Source organism: Lithobates pipiens, unplaced genomic scaffold (genome assembly GCF_037356315.1).
Source record: "Lithobates pipiens isolate NorthernLeopardFrog02 unplaced genomic scaffold, aLitPip1_a1.2 Scaffold_23, whole genome shotgun sequence".
Lineage (NCBI taxonomy): Eukaryota > Metazoa > Chordata > Amphibia > Anura > Ranidae > Lithobates > Lithobates pipiens.
Genome location: NW_027507785.1, coordinates 88,213,582 through 88,230,578, shown reverse-complemented (window position 1 = coordinate 88,230,578; position 16,997 = coordinate 88,213,582). Strand labels below are relative to the sequence as shown.

The 16,997-nt window shown below is 44.4% G+C and overlaps 1 protein-coding gene across 1 annotated transcript in view; it reads left to right on the top strand.

Annotated features, from left to right (window-relative positions):
- The window catches only part of PXK (PX domain containing serine/threonine kinase like), a 152,002-nt gene extending 135,220 nt beyond the window's left edge, over positions 1–16,782 (top strand). Inside the window, exon 18 of the mRNA XM_077451985.1 lies at positions 15,925–16,782. Within this exon, the coding sequence (XP_077308111.1) occupies positions 15,925–16,145 (221 nt within the window). The 3' untranslated portion in view covers positions 16,146–16,782. The remainder of the gene's footprint in view (positions 1–15,924) is intronic.
- The last annotated feature ends 215 nt before the right edge of the window (positions 16,783–16,997 follow it).

The window sequence follows — 16,997 nt, the reverse complement described above, 5'->3', positions numbered from 1 at the left end:
TGCCAGGGGAATGGTCCCTTCATCCCGAGGTGTTTCTCCAGATTTGTCAGTATTGGGGGATCCCGGATGTGGATCTTCTAGCATCCAGGTTCAATGCCAAGCTAGACAGATTTGTGTCCAGAATCAACGATCCTCTTGCAGTCGGGACAGACGCATTGGTGACTCCTTGGTACCAGTATTCCCTGCTGTATGCCTTTCCTCCAATCCAGATCCTGCCGCATCTGCTGCACAGGATACCAGAGGAACTAAGACCAGTGATCCTGGTGGCCCCAGCCTGGCCCAGGAGGTCCTGGTACATGGAAATTGTGAAATTGGCAGTAGGGGACCCATTGCTCCTTCCGTTACGCCCGGATCTATTGTCCCAAGGACCAATATTCCATCCTGCTTTACGGTCACTGAATTTGACGGCCTGGCTATTGAAGCCAGGGTGTTAATGGACCGTGGGGTTAGAGGTGCAGCCTTGTCCACTTTGGTAAATGCTAGGAAACCGGTTTCCAGGGCCATTTGCTACAGGGTTTGGAAATCATACATTTCCTGGTGCGAAGGGAAAGGTTGGAACCCTCGTACGTATACAATTGATCCTTGCTTTCCTTCAGGCAGGTGTACCTTTTAGATTGGCCTTGGGCACAATTAAAGGTCAGATTTCGGCCTTATCTGTTTTTTTTCCAAAGACCGATTGCAGCCCATTCCTTTGTGCGTACCTTTAAGGGAGTGACGCACCTAAGGCCACCGGTTAAGCCCCCCTTTCCTTTAGTAATATTGACCAGGAAATTAGTCTTCTTGGTGGCCAAAACTTCGGCCAGAAGAGTGTCGAAGTTAACCGCCCTTTCATGCAGAGAACCTTACTTGATTCTGCACCAGGATAGGGCAGTCTTGTGTCCTCGTCAGGAGTTTTTGCCAAAGGTAGTTTGCAATTTTCATTTGAATCAGGATATCATTCTGCCCGCCTTTTTTCCAAATCCCGGGTCTAAGGAAGAAAAGTTACTCCACTCGCTGGATGTAGTAAGGGCTATTAAAGTCTACTTAAGGGCGTCTCTCTTTATTCTGCCTGAGGGTCCTAAGAAAGGACAGGCAGCTACGACTTCAACTATCTCAAAGTGGATTCGCCAAACTATCATTCAGGCATATGAGTTGAGGCATAGGATTCCACTGAGACCTGAAAGCACATTCCACTAGAGGGGTTAGTGCTTCGTGGGCAGTGCATCGACAGGTGTCTTTGGCTCAGGTCCGCAGGGCAGCCACTTGGTCTTCAGTTCACACATTCACCAGATTTTATCAGGTGGATGTCAGGTCTCGAGAAGAGACAATCTTTGGTCATAGCGTGTTGCAGGCGGCCTTATAGGGCCAAAGGACAGTTGAGACTTGTCTAAGCGGTGTATCCCTCCCCTCAGGTGCATTGTTTTAGGACATCTCAGATAGTCATGAATAACTGCCCTGTGTCCCGTAATGTATGATAAAGAAAAACTGATTTTTAAATACAGCTTACCTGTAAAATCCCTTTCTTTGAATACATCACGGGACACAGAGATCCCTCCCCTCTTTCCTGGGACTCTTCATTGCTTGCTACAAAACTGAGGCAACTCCCGTATGGGAGGGGTTATATGGGAGGTACCTTTTTGCTATTGGTTGCCAGTGTCCAATCACCTAGAGGTAGCGTATAACCCAGATAGTCATTAATAACTGCTGTGTGTCCCGTGATGTTTTCAAAGAAATGGATTTTACAGGTAAGCTGCTGTATTTAAAAATACCTTTTTTTTTCACACCTTTTTGGTAAATGGGTAGGGGTACCATGTACCCCATACTCGTTTACATTGGGGGGGGGCAGGATCTGGGATCCCCCGACCCCCGACCCCCAGGATGTTTTTTTATTTTTTTATTTTTTTTTACAAATACCGCATGTGATACTGCCAGCAAAAGCCTGGTGATAATTATCACAACCTTTTTACTCTTTGGTGCGTTTGTGAATTGCACTTTATACCCTTATTGCACGAGTAACCTTTATACCCTTATCGCATGCAGTAAAACTTTGTGAATTGACCCTTAAAGTGGTTGTAAGCCCTTACACACCACTTTTACCTTCAAGGCTTTAATAAGGCTTACCTGTAGGTACTGGAAATATCTCCTATACCTGCATGGTTTAGGAGATGTTTACCATAAACTCTTGCGCCGACGTCATTGGCACATGTGCACTGAAGAAAGGGCCCGTGTCGTCGGCTCCCGCGCGCGACCTCACATGATTCCGGCCAGTCACAAACCCAGAGTCCGTGGCCCCAGAAGGAAGAGGGGTGAAGATGGACGCGGCCATCAGCAGGGGGGACATCGCGGGCTTCATTTGCAGGTAATTTGCACATAATGGGCAAGTATGTGACGCATGCTAGGCCATTATGCCTTTTACTTTGCAGGGGAATAAAGAGGAAATAAAACCTTTCAGGGTTTACGTGCTCCCATTGACTTGCAATGGAAGGTGCCTTTTTGGTGCACCGTACTGAAGATGCATATAGCAGCATTTTTCAAAGCACAGCACACCTGCAGTGTGAATATTTACTTTGGATTTATTGGAGAACAGTTTTTTTTTTGCACCTTTGTTGCGTGTTAGGGTGCATTTGCACCTATATGTGCATTGAATTTCCTTTGATACTACACTGTGCCGTACTGCAGTTATCGTGCTTTGTTCCCAGGGTGTTCTGAAAAGTGTGCCTAAAGAAGAACTCAGATTTATCAAAATATTATTTTTATTTTTTTTTTAAGATAGAGCTTTTTTGGTCTCATCAGACTGAATTTCTAGTGCTGGGAAGGTTCATCATATGCATATTAGCTACTATCTTAAATTATCGAGAGGCAGAATCATTTGTTGTCTGTGTGGCCTCATACAGCTCCAGTTTTTGTCCACGTGTGCATGAACAGAAAGTAATGGAAACCCATATGGCCTCGTTTACACAGGGTATGATATAGCATATGCTTGTTCAAGGGCTGTGTTTAGCCACATATGTTTCTTTCACCCTTGTGCAGACAGTCCCATTATTGTCAGTTGGAACGCAGCGGCTGCACGGACACAACCACTGCTTCCAATTTGACATTGGTGCGGGTGCACAGCCACAAATGTAGCTGATGTGAGTTTGGATGTCAAATTGGGAGCAACGGCTGTGGGCAGCTGCTGCTGCATCTCAATCAACATCATTGAGACTGCCAGCACAGGGATACATGGAAAATATGTCCATCCCTGTTTGGGTAAACACGGCCCTCGCACAGGTGTACATTGTAGTACGCCCCATGTGAATGAAGCCTAACAGGTTGTTGTTTTTTTCTAAACCGTATATTCAAATAATATAATGAACTTAGAGGCAAATAGTACTTAGTGGAGTTCTTCCTTAATGATATACTTGGCGTGAACCTACCTGTTGATGATTTGTACGTTTGTTTTCCCAGAACCCCAGTGAGGTAAGTCCCTTTCTCTTTAAACTATTAGCACATTTGTCTGTGCAGCTGAGCCATCTTGGTCTGCTTCTACCCTGAAACTTCCATCCACAGCTGCTGCTTATTCAGCTCACTCCCGGCTGCTCTCATATACACTCTGTACTCCATGATCATTTGTATTGAAGCACCCTGCTCTTGTTATGTATGGATACCCATGCTTATCCATATAATGCTAAATGTGCTATAGGCTATTGGGTCATGGAATAAGGCTTGGCTCCATCCTTCTGTCTGGTCAGTATACATGTTAGCCATGACTCTCTGTTGAGGTGTTTGACCCTTGGAGCAAAGTGGCAAATGGTTTCCACAATTACAAGGGACTACATGACCAAACATCAAAAGCTGTATTATATTTATACATGTCAGCTTCCCTAATATTGATGCACTCAAGAGTAAGGCTGGGTTCACACCTATGCGAATTGAATGCGGGTTTCCTTCACATCCAATTCGCATAGCAGGAGATTCACACATCTCCGCAGCGGCTCTGGTGTCAATTGCACAGGAGGCCTGTGCGTGTTTTGGTCCGTTTTAGGTCCGAATGCAGCTGAAATCGGACCTGAAAGGATGAATGGAAACGCACCGCTTGTCCTGCTGTGAGCCGCATGTGGCTTAGATGTGAACCCAGCCTATTGGTCTAGATTTGTGACTTTGTTACCAAAATGTTCAGTCTTAAATCATTGGTGCCGTATTGCTGGAGGTGACTACCCCTTAACGTAAACTTTCAAATGTATGGTGATTGTAGGGATGCCACACTTTAATAATGTATAATGAAAAATGTACTAACATTCTAAATAATTACAGCAAAAAAATATCAACTATATATGGGACATTAAAAGTGCAAATGAGAGTCATTACAAAAACTTAATTCTGATATTATTACAAGTCATTATTAAAGTAGTATTAAACTAAAAAAAAAATGTAACCACTGACAGGTAGGGTTTCTTCTGGCAGAAATGTTTTTTCTCTTTCGTTCATCAACGGACACAGCAGTAGAGTAGAACTAGACTGTACACAAAACACCTGGCTATGCCCATGGGCTATCCTCAGTATATAACCCCCCTCCCTGCTTTAGGTATTTTAGTTTATTTCTGTCAGGAGTAAGGACCTACCTCCTTTCTTTTGGTCCTAGAAAATTTAGCTTTTTTTCTTTCTTCCATGCATTTTCTCCAGGAAGATCTACAATCGACTGCCGGACTAGGTGACGGGCTGGATAAACTAGATCCAGTGGTCTCCCCAGTCCTGCCAGCAAGCACGTGCTGACTATAGATATGCACTAGATCGGCCGAAACATAGCCTCAACGGACGGCATTTGGCCGTGAGTTAAACATCTTGCAGGGCCGCATACGAACGGGCTCTGTTCCGAGTGGCAGCGGTCCCTTGGCCGTCAACCCGCACTTCGTGGCAAGGAGTTCTGTCTAGAGGGTCACCCGCACCATGGATCTCTTAATACGGTCCCCCCTTTCCTCCTTTGTGCGGTTTGGGGTGGACGTGGGTACCCTCCAGGGATGGTCGGACCTGCCTGCAGGATCCCTCCTCCCATCCTAAAGTCCCTTGGTTAAGCTGGGCTTCCCCCTCCCCCCACAAATTGGTGGGAGTCCCAGGGCAAGCAGCAGGGACCCCTGGGGATCTCCCCCGCCATTCCCCTTCTGGGTGGTGTGTCCTGCCCTGGCGCTATTGGGGGGGGGGGGGGGGGTTCCGGTGCAGAGGGTTCAGCGGAGACCCCTAGGTGCATGCCCTGCTGTGTGTACAGTTTGGGGGTCCTAGTGCAGAGAGCACAGCGGTGTCCCCTTAAATGTTCACCCTGCCTGGTGGAGCACAGTACCTTTTTTGGAGAGGATCCTGGCAGCATGCTTCAGCATGTCAAACGGCCGGCGGTCGTGTTTGGGAGGTCCAATGACATCACGGCGGCCATTTCCTTTTGGTTTGGCTGGTCGATGGCCATGTTTGTGTAGCCGATGATGTCACGGCAACCATTTCTCCTTAGTCTAGAGAGACTCTGGAACTTCGTGGAGATGTCGGGGCTCCTCCTCCTCTTCTCTTTTCCTCTTCCTGTCCCGGGATTTATGATAAAATGATAAATGGCATTCATTGTGTCGCTGGGTCCGAATTGCACTGCTCCTCCGGCTGGTTGGGTTGAGTCTTTTTGGGGAACCTGTATATCTCTCTGCTGATGGGTACCCTGAGCATTGGGGATCCTTTAGTGGTGCAAAAGATCTTTTTGTACTACAGGAGCCCTTTCCCTATGGAGTCTCGGGGTCACATCTCCACCACTGACCACCTCAACCCCAGCTTTCCATGGTTGCGCTGACGGCGATCCTAGAGTCATTTGTATCCCGGGTGGAAGTAGCGTGTGGGCAAAGGCCCAGGAGGAAGCATCCCTCGCCTTCCCCTGCTCAGTCTGTCTCATCTCTGCCTGATGCCACCAGGGACGCAGACCATTCAGAGGGGCTTAATATCACGCCCCATGACCCTTCCGATCATGAGGATGAATCGGCAAGTGAAAAAGCGATGGTGAACGCGCTCATTACTGCTGTGACTTTAGACTTTAAAAATGGAGGATGCAGCTGGTGGGGCCACTTATGTGGCTGTGTCCTTCGGTACGCATAAGTCACCTAGCACACCAAAGGTGTTTCATTATCTGCCATATTTTGATTAGTTGCTCCCATTCCTTATAAGTAAACCTAATGCCGTGTACACACGAGCAGACTTTTCGTCAGCAAAGGTCAGACGGAACGAATCCGCCGGACAATTCGATCGTGTGTGGGCTTCATCGGACCTTTGCTATCTAAAAATCAGACGGACTTTAGAAATAGAACATTTTTCAAATCTTTCCGCCGGAACCAGTTCCTATCAAGAAATCCGTTCCTCTGTATGCTAGTCCGACGGATGAAAACTCATGCTAGGGCAGCTATTGGCTACTGGCTACGAACTTCCTTATTCTAGTCCGGTCGTATGTCATTACGTTCAAATCCGTTGGACTTTGGTGCGATAGTGTGTGGCCAAGTCCGTTCGTTCTGAAAGGCCGTCGGAACTCCACCAAAAGTACGTCGGACCTAGTCTGCCGGAAAGTCCGGTCATGTGTACGTGGCATAAGTCACCTTTTGTGATCCCCAAGCATTTCTCAGTACGCCACCCCCTTGAAGAATCACTTCTAATAAAAAGTGAATTACCCCACCAGTGGTGGACCCTGCTGTCTCCAGGTTGAAAAAAGCAACCATTATCGCAGTAGAGGAATCTCCGTCCTTTAACCACTTCCCAACCGGCGCACGCCGATGTACGTTGGCAGAATGGCACGTGCAGGAAAATTGGCGTACAGGTACATCCATTAGTAATTGCCGCCCTGCCATCGCGTGCACGCCGCCAGAGGCGCACGTGCCGGTTGGAACCCCCGTGAGTCCGGTCGCGGGTCCCGCGCACTCGATCGCCGTGGGGATAGCCACAATCGTCTCACGGTGAGGCTGAACGGGGAGAAGTGGAAGTAAACAGCATCTCCCCATTCTGCCTAGCAACAAGTGACACTGATCTCTGCTCCCTGTGATTGGACTAACACACAACCATGCCCCCCTCATTAACACGCCCCTAGGACACACTTAACCCCTACACTGCCAGCCCCTGGTTAACTCCTTCACTGCCAGTGTCATTTACACAGGGATCGTTGCATTTGTATAGCACTGATTGCTGTATAAATGACGATGGTCCCAAAAATGTGTCAAAATTGTCCAATGTGTCCGCCATAATGTAACAGTCACAATAAAAATCGCTGATCGCTGCCATTACTAGTAAAAAAAAATTATTAATAAAAATGGCATAAAACTATACCCTATTTTGTAAACGCTATAAATTTTGCGCAAACCAATCAATAATCGCCTATTGCGATTTTTTTTTTTTTTTTTTTTTTTTACCAAAAATATGTAGAAGAATACGTATCGGCCTAAACTGAGAAAAAAAAAAAAGATTTTTTTATATATATTTTTGGGGGATATTTAAAGTTTTTTTACTTATAGCGCAAAAAATAAAAACCGCAGGGGTGCTCACATACCACCAAAAGAAAGCTCTATTTGTGGGAAAAAAAGGACATCAATTTTGTTTGGGAGCCACGTTGCACAACCACGCAAATGTCCGTTAAAGCGACGCAGTGCCGAATCGCAAAAAGTGGTCTGGTCATAAGCCAGCAAAATGGTCCGGTCTGAAAGTGGTTAAGGATCCGGCTGGCAGGAAAGCGGAGGCATTTTTACTGTAACTGGTTCGGCAATGAGACCGAGGCCGAGGCCAAGCTTTTGCAAAAAGGTCTGGGTAATGAGCAGGTTCCTGCTGCTTATATTGATCTGGCAGACCAGTTGGTCCGAGGGCTGCAATTTATATGTGATGCATCTTTGAATGCAACTCCCCTGCTATCCGAACTTTACGTTTCAACGGTTGTTATTAGATGCTTGCTGTGGCTTAAGAACTGGTCTGCAGACCAAGCCTCTAAGAAAGCTCTCCTTGATCTGCCCTTTCAAGGTGATCACCTGTTTGGGGCTACCCTGGATGACATCATTAAGGGTGTCACGAGGGGAAGAGTACTTTCCTGCCACAGTCTAAAAAAAGAGAAGGAGCCTTGTCGCAGATGGGGTCCTTCCTTCTCAGCCCATAAGAAATGATTTCGGGCTGCAGATAAGGGAAACAGATCTCTTCGTCGTCAGTGCATACCTTTACTAAATTCTATAAAGTAGATATTTTGGCATCTGCGGATGCTTCTTTTTGCCACAAGGTTTTGCTGCTGTTTGAAGAGGGAGGTTCCCTCTTGAGGGGTGTTTTTTTTTTTTGGGGGGGCTCCTCTGACCCGGTTAAGGCTCCTGTGTCCTGGTTAGGACTCTTATGGTTAGCCTTGGGCTATTTTCCCCACCCCTCATTTTTCTTTTTGGCACTGCTTTTAGACATCCCAATGGTTAAGATTACGGAGGCGCTGTGTCCGTCGAACTAAAGAGAGAGGGATTTTTGTACTCACTGTGAGATCAATTTCTCTGAGTTCATCGACTGACACAGCACCCACCCTTCTATGGAGTTTGATACTTCTATTACTGCTTGCTACTAAACTGAACAGAATACCTAGAGCAGAGAGGGGTTTATATACTGACTGAGGACAGCCCATGGGCATAGCCAGGTGTTTTTTGTTCTGCCTAGTCCTACTCCAGCAGAGGCGATATAACCCAATGGTCAAGATTAAGGTGAAGATGAACTCAGAGAAATGGATTTTATGGTGAGTACAAAAATCCAATTTTTCTTAACCTGTCAGTAGTGGGGTGCTTTGAGCCATGCACACGCAGCTCAGGGCACATTTACGGCACCCATTCTGTGCCATGATGAAGTCACTCCCATGCGCATGCATGGGTGTGACATTGCAGCTCGGCCATTCAAGCAAGCGAATTGAGGGAACCCGAAAGGAAGATCAGGTGCACATAGAAGCGCTGAGTGCTGATAGCACAACGCTGGAGGGCTTCCTTAAACAGGTAAATCTGTCATCATGTGCCAGTATGCTGTACATACAAGCACATCATGAGCACATCATGGTAATAAACCTCCTGGGGGCACATAAAAATATAAATCCTTAACTGGGTTTAATACCGCTTTAAAAATATATACTTTGATGATGCTCTATTATAGTTTGCATCACCTCCATTTCTAACCCACCATGTGTCCCCCTATAGATAGGCATCACATTCTAATTCATACATTACATCCACTGTAAAGGTTCTCAATTATCTGGGTCATGATATATCTAGTAGTAAAGCCCCATATACACCTACACATCAGATTTTCTGCAGATTTTTTCCTTCAGATTTATCAAAACCATATAATATCAGGTCAAAACCTTAGGAGTTTCAATGTGTAGGCAATCAGGCAGGCCCTTGCACTACATTGTTTTGGTAAATCCGAAGACAAAAATCAGCAGAAAATCTGATAGTGTGTATGGGGCTTAAGTCACATTCAACTGGATCTGTTCTGTAATGTTGAAGACATTTCAAGCATATTTAAGCCATTTCTTCAGTTCTCTAATGGAGATTATATAGCCATACAGATGAAAGGTCTTGTGAATTGGATGCACTTCCTTCAGTTTGCTACATGTGGTAGTTCTCTCCCATAAGTACACACACACACACACACACGTTATTAAATTTCTTACCGTTTAAGAGATATGTTTGATTTTCAGGAAGTCAGCTTTGTGATTCAAAAAATGCATCATCGTTTCTGGCGGGGGGATCTCTTAGAACAGTGACTAGATCATATCCTCTTCTCTCTCTAACTGTAATCAGCCTTCATTTCCCAGGAATCTTTGGGATGGGAGTGAATGTGGCAGGTACACTAGGCTTGTATATTTAAATGTGAACTCGTCCACTTCAACAATGTCAGGGACCACCAGTGCCTTATATCAGTATGGAGTCACCAGTGCTTTATCAGTGCCCATCATTGCAGAGCAGGGATAGTTACAGATCATCAGGACAAAGCGGATCTCGGGCTGACAGGTGAGAACACCACTCGTCGTACAGCCCTGCCCTGCCTGCACTGGAATTGTGATAGACAGCGCAGAGCGCACTGTTCTAATGTACAGGAAGGTGGGGCTGTACGGCGAGCAATGTTCTGACATACAGATCTGTCTTCCCGATGATCTGTAACTCTTCCCCGCACTGGAGACAGCGGGGGGGTGGGGGGCTTTGCTGGCAGGGAGGAGGAGAGAGCAGAGGAGGAGGACGCCACTTCTATGGGCGGCACAGACCCGGGGGTGTGGGACCCCCTCCGCCCACTACAGCGAGACAGGTGGAAGTACAAGTCCCTGCTCGCTTTCAGCGAACTACAAGGGGGCGTGTCAGGTTACTGGAGGGATAGAAGCCAGCGGTCTTGCAAACAGTTCAGCAGGCAACTGCAGAGGAACTACAGAGCTCAGAAGAACATGGCTGACATAGTTGGTGAAGGTAGGAGATCAGCAATGAAAACATGGAAAAAAAAATTTGCTCGGAGTTCTGCTTTAAAGAAATATTTTATATTGGACTCTATTCTTTGAGTAGCACTGCATTCTTCTTTTCTATAAACTTGACCCGCAGCCCCCCCCTTGTGGCCATTTTTTGTGTATTCAGGGATACTTGCAAGGGATAATATACTCTTTGTCATAGACCCTCCTTATTCAAGAGGAACACAACGCAGTGCTTGGATCCAGCGCCTCCTATCTACAGTTTCAAACAGGTGTAGATTGCTCTCTGTGAACACGTTAAGGAGTTTCCTGTATCTTCCTGTCCTGGTGTTACCCTGACTAACCCTGACATACAATGATCCTGATACATGATGTTTACTAAAAATAAAAAAAGTGTGCTTATTGTCATCTGTGTCGTGGTTTGAGAGATTTCCCGTCTCTTCCTATCCAGGTGAGGGAGACATTTATGCAACAGGAACACAGAAAGCAATAAAAACCTGTCAAGCATCCTTCCCCACTCTATCCCAAACTAAAAATCAGCCCCGCCAACTGTATGGGGCATATTTAAAAAGCAGTGAATCTGATGGTCAACTTTCACTGCAGATGAATCTTCCTCATATGTTTTTTTTTTTTTTTTTTTCCGTTGGCAGTGATTGACTCACCACCAGTGAATGCATGATGAAATGGCATTTACTGCTTTATAAATATTCCAGTATGCCCTTATGTGTTGTGAATATTGTCTTCAGTACCCAAATAATGATCAGTGTCTTTCTTTTCTCCCTTTACTGTCTCTCTTCATTGTAGAGCATGCATCATTTTAAATGTGAGTTATCGGTAAAGTAAGCAAAGCTTCATTTTGTCACCTTCGCTGTTATTCTTTTTGGACATTGCGGAGCATTTTGTCATTACCCCTTTATACCATTTACAGTTTTTTGACAAAGATCTAACAGCGAGACAAGCCTTTGCTTTGCATCACTTTTGTCATTTTTAGTTATATGCTTCTCTTTTCATTATATGTAAACCATTTTCCCCACTTCCAAAATCTCTCCACCGTGATTATTTTTGTTAAACATCCATCAATGTTAAGGTGGAATAAAAAAAGGTTTTGTTGTTCAGTGACCCGGATGGAACACTATACTGTTTATACTCGATTGCATTCTGATGCAGATCAGAGAATACCAATGATGTATAAAGTGTGGTGGATAAAAGTAACCATTCATCTTTCACTTTTTATTGACTTTTAGCAGTGTAAAAAAATGTGTGATGATTGCTGATTGGTTTGAGTAAAACTTACACAATGCTCTTTGATATGAAGTGTTAATTTTTCTCTGTAAAGGTGAACTAACATCGGATGCCCCCCCCCCACCCCCTGGTTTCCGCTGTATTTGCCTCCAGGGATGCTTTGCTGTCAGTGCCCACACAGCCAATTCATCACTCCAAGGATTTGAAATCTCTGCTCTTCTCTCTGCTTGTGCTTCTGGGATGAACCAGAGAAATTGATTATTCAGAGCCATCACAGAGAATCACTCTGATCTGTCCTGGAATTTCTGCACAAAGAGGAAGGGAGAAGAGCAGGGATGTCAAATACCCAGACTGCTGGACCGGCTTCATAGGCACTGATTGTACAGCATCCTAGATGTAAGTACAGCGGGGAATGAAGGGTGGAGATGGCATCCGGCGTTCACCTTCATTTTTTTTCTGTAGGTGAACCAACACTTTAAGATCACTCCTAAAAAGAAAACACGGGGCTTGGCTGTCAGTTTGACAGATGGGTCCCATTCTGTGTGTCAGAAATGTCAATAGCAACTCTTATAAGAATGAAGTCTGGAAGTAGCAGTTGCAGGCTTCATTTATAAATACATTGTACCAGTATTGTTTGTGCACATTTGGAAATCAAGCTATTGATCAAGTTGTACTAATCAGAATGACCTGGAATTTAACCATAGCAGCACAGTTATAAAGGCTGCTTCAGGTTTGTGCCTAGACATTACGTCTACACTGCAATATGCAGTCAGATTTCTCTTTCATCCTAAAATGCATTTCCACTTTTACAACCAAATTTACACACCTGCTTTATGTTACATGGTTCTATTTACATAGCATAATAAATATTTCAAAATTACTCCATATCTTTTTACATGCTTAAAAATCCTACCTACTTTTCCCTATCTATGCCATGTTAAGAGAAGTATGGCCAAAGCTTTTTTGGGAATACTTCTCTTGTGGGTCACAGGTGTGCACCTACTTTTGCTTTCCCGAGACCCAGAGTCAGCTGAAAGAGGGCTATTTGGCTCTCCTATGAAGTAAGGTTTTTTAGTATAATGTGAAAATGCCATGTGTAGAGGGAAAAAATTATATTTTTTAATTTTTTAATTGCTTCATTTGTAAATGAGGTCCACATAAAGTAAGTCTCCTATAATACGTGCTAATGTTTTTGTTATAACCTTAATTCCTGTGTGTGGTTTGTAAATTTATAGTACACAGAGCAGCCGTATTTGCTTATTAGAAATGCAGGCTCTGCTTTATGTGCTTTTCGAACTGTAAACCATGGCATAGACTGGGCTAGCTGAGTCTTAATAGCTGTTAAAGGATACATGTGAGCATTTTAACATGTAATATACCAGTAGTAGGATGCTAACGCTTTCTACTACAAACATGTTTTATTTTTGTAGTATCTGGATAGCCCAAAAATGCTGGGGTGCTCCACAGAAACGAGGACCACAGATCTCATAGTTTTACAATGGCCTGCAAGGCCACCCATCACTTTTTGTGGCCAATAGGTAGACACAGAGAGTGGGAAGAGAAGGTCATAATGCAGCCATTAGAGGTCAGATCACCATTTCTATATTGGACATGTCTGGGTTTTTGACGTAACCAGGACATTATAAAAAAAAAAAAGACGATTGTATGGAACCAGTGGAGGGAGAGGATGCAACATTATATTTAGAAACCCCATAGGTACACTTGAGGAATAACAAAACTTTTAGGGCTTGTTCACACCATACCTGCATGGAAACTGATGGAAAACTGTGCAGCTTTCACTTACAGAGACATTGTTTTTCATGCGCTTTTCATTCGGCTTTTATGCACTTTGATATCAGTTTTCATGTTCGTCAGTTATGTGCCCTATTGGCACCAATGTTGATGTTGCATCTGTTTTTTTTCCTGTGGAGAAAACTGCATACACGTTGCAGATTCCTGTGTAGAAAGAAATCTACACGTAGTGTGCACAGGGCCCATAGAGAACCATTGTTTTTTTTGTGCCCTTGCAGAACGCATTCAGAAAAACGTACGTGTCTGCACCATAGTGTGAACAAGGCCTTAAACAACGTTGGGCCAACTACCAAATCCCTCCTTCCTTCCTCAACCATTAGATATATTCCCTACATTGCTCACCTGAGACAAGCCGTGACCTTCTTTAAAGGCCATGGTGTACTACACACGAGTGGCTTTTCTTTATAGGCCCTAATGGAGAAGCTGTCTACTTGCAGGCCTGCAGAAAGATAGCATTTCTATTGGGGTCTATGGAGAAATGTCCACAGCATTGCAGAACCGCCAAAGTCAGAGTAGACCATTGCTAGTGGTGGAAATCATCATATGATCTCCGTTGAGTAGTGTGTGATACATATAGGATGAGGGAGGGCCCCAAGCTGTTTAAAAGGTTTATTATTCATTAAAAACATTGTCTCCAAACTGCAGCCCATGGGCCGGATGTAGCCTTTTGCTTGCCTTTTGTCCGTCCCTTGGGGCACTATTTCTCCCACTGATATGAGACACTATTCTGCCGACTAAAGCTCAACAATAGCGCGCCAGTTCTTCAACTGACAACAGCGATGGGACACCATTCTTCCCCCTAAAACAAATTTGGCAAAGTGTGGAGGCCCCTGCATCAAAGAAAGGTTGTTGATTACCTTTTCTGATATGCAATCACTGGAGGAAACATTTTCATCTCTGTATATGACATATAATAGCACGAATACAGAAGAGTATGCAAAGTATGAAAATTACTTTCATGTAAATAATACATCAGTAACTCAACATGTGAACATAATGAGAATTATGCTGTGGGTTTCCTTTTATTCTTCAGCATGTGTATGACAATGGTCATATGTAGTTTTTTTTTTTGTTTTGTTTTTTAAGAGAAGTTCTTTATTTTCTGAAACTGTTACCAGTTTACATGTAATCTTCAGTTCAGTGTGGTGGACAAATACTCACCTCTTTAGAAGGCATATTTTAAAATCTAATATTAGTGCTGTAAAGCATGATTTAAATCCTCACATTTGTTTTGGAGGATTTAAAATAAACCAGTGGCCAGGCTTCACAGACTAAACTGCTACTAATGTTGACTAGCCAAACCTCCAATTCCTTTGATTGCGGAGCACGCAGGAGCCATAAATGCAGAGCAATTGATACAAATATTGACCACACAAGCAGCCCATTGAGATGGAAGGGGGTAGGCCACAGCCATCAACCACTGAAGGTGATCAGTATTTGCATAGTAGAGTTTCATAATGTTTGGGCTCCAATAATTTGGCGTGCCTACCCGTTGTTGAACTTGTGTAGCCTATTTAAGGCAAAATAAAAGGTCCTCTATAATGGTGGCCACACCAGCAGCACAAACTAGCCTTCACTTTGCTCCCTGACCATTCTGTTTGGCTGCAGGGAAGGGACAGCATTTATGGTACTTCTGGGTATGGGAGAGCATGTGCCTCACTCCCCTTCTTCTTCCTGTGTGACAGCCCTGGTGCTTGCCAATTGGCCGCTCAGGCACCTAGTTTTGTCATATGAGGGTGGGGGAGTCTTCTGCAAAGAAAAGGTAAGTTTAAAGGGTAAATCCTAACAATGAACACTGACTGTGTACTTTTTGGTCTACTAAATATAGCAATAAATGCATTTTGTGATATCTGTTTAATATGTGCAAAAAATAACCTGTTGGTCCTACCAGAAACCTTATGAGCAGACAACTTATCAAATTAACTTCTTATCAGTTATATTGTTCTCATTTATCTCTAAGGACTACAGAAGTCATCCTGTCTGTTATGGAGAAGAGGAGAGGGATGCTTCTGTAGTCTAGTCCATGTTTCCGCTGTCCTGACACAGTGGAGTGAGGAAATGTATTACTGGCAGGATCACCAGGTGATAAATAAAGGAAACCAATGCAAGCCACCAAATCAGCTGTACATTTGTTTTCTATACCTTTTTAAGCTGCTGGTGGGGCTAGCATTTATTTAGGTGAACATGTTGATTTGTAATTTATGGGCGATATACAAGTTTATGTTAAGCATCCAGTAGATCATGTAGTAGAACACTGTTGTAAGCATAAGTTTACTGTCCTGTATTATGAGGATGTTTGTTAAGGTTTTAGTGCTGATTGTGCTGATTTAAATATAGCATAATAATAATTAAGGGTTACATATGTTATTTCAGCTGTATCAAAACCATAAAGTAGGCATTCTTTACAATGTTATATTTCTAATATTGCACTCTCGTGTTTTTTTTTTACACAGGAATTGCAACATCTCCAATACCAGCACCACCGCCTGCGCCGCCGCCGCCACCACCGCCTGCGCCTCTCCCTCCTCCAAGAAAGGATGTGCCAACACAGTCGGTCGCCCCCGCAGTGAATGGTACAGACCGTGGAGCCTTACTTAATTCCATTAAAAGCTTCAAGAAAGGAGTGCTGAAAAAGTCTGTGACCAATGACCACAGCACCCCACGGATCAGCTGAAATCGGCAATTGAACTGCATCTGGGCATAGGCACCAAATATGGTGTATTTGTATGTGTATGTGTGTGTATATAATATATACATACATACACACACTTGGGTTGCTCTCAGTTCAGATGTTTTATTTTAGAGCAGGATTTAAATTCTGGAAAAAGCAAGTGTATAGTGGAAAGAAGGCCTTACGTTTTAAGAAAGGTTGAAGTGTAAAATATAGGCCTGGTCTGGCCTAATTGATTCACAGCACTGGACTCGTTTATCAAAGTTTCGCAAGGAGGGACTCTCGCACCTTGTACATATCGGCTTCACTTTTTTAAGAGCAGTGTGCACAGCTGTACAGCAAGCTTCTGCAAAGCATATGCAAAGCTTTTATCCAGCTTCAAGCAGCATGTTTGAAATCTTTAAAGCACCCTTCAGCTCAAGTTTGGGAAGGTTTAACACAGATCTTAAAGAGGATTCTGATTCTTCAAGCAGCTTCGGGTGCAGGCGCTGTCATCTTAGATAAGGGGAAACCAGCAGTGAAGCCCTCGGGCTTTACAACTGGTTTCTTACTGTGCATACGCGTGTCGCGCTGCGAATGGGGAATGGTCCCACACTCTTCTGGGACCAGTGTGTCCCAGAAGGCTGCCGCGGGCGGGGGGGGGGGGTTCGGAGGAGGGGGGGGCCGAACATCCTTTTTAGATCACCACGCCGATCTGACCCAGAAGTGGAAGTTGGGTACCTGTCAAAACCAGGTACCCACTCCCCCCCCCCCCCCCCCCAAAAAGGTGCCAAATGTGGAAGTGGAGGGGGGTAGAGTACAAACAAGCAGAGCTTCCCCTTTTGAGTGGAGCTCAGCTTTAAAAAGGACTGTAAG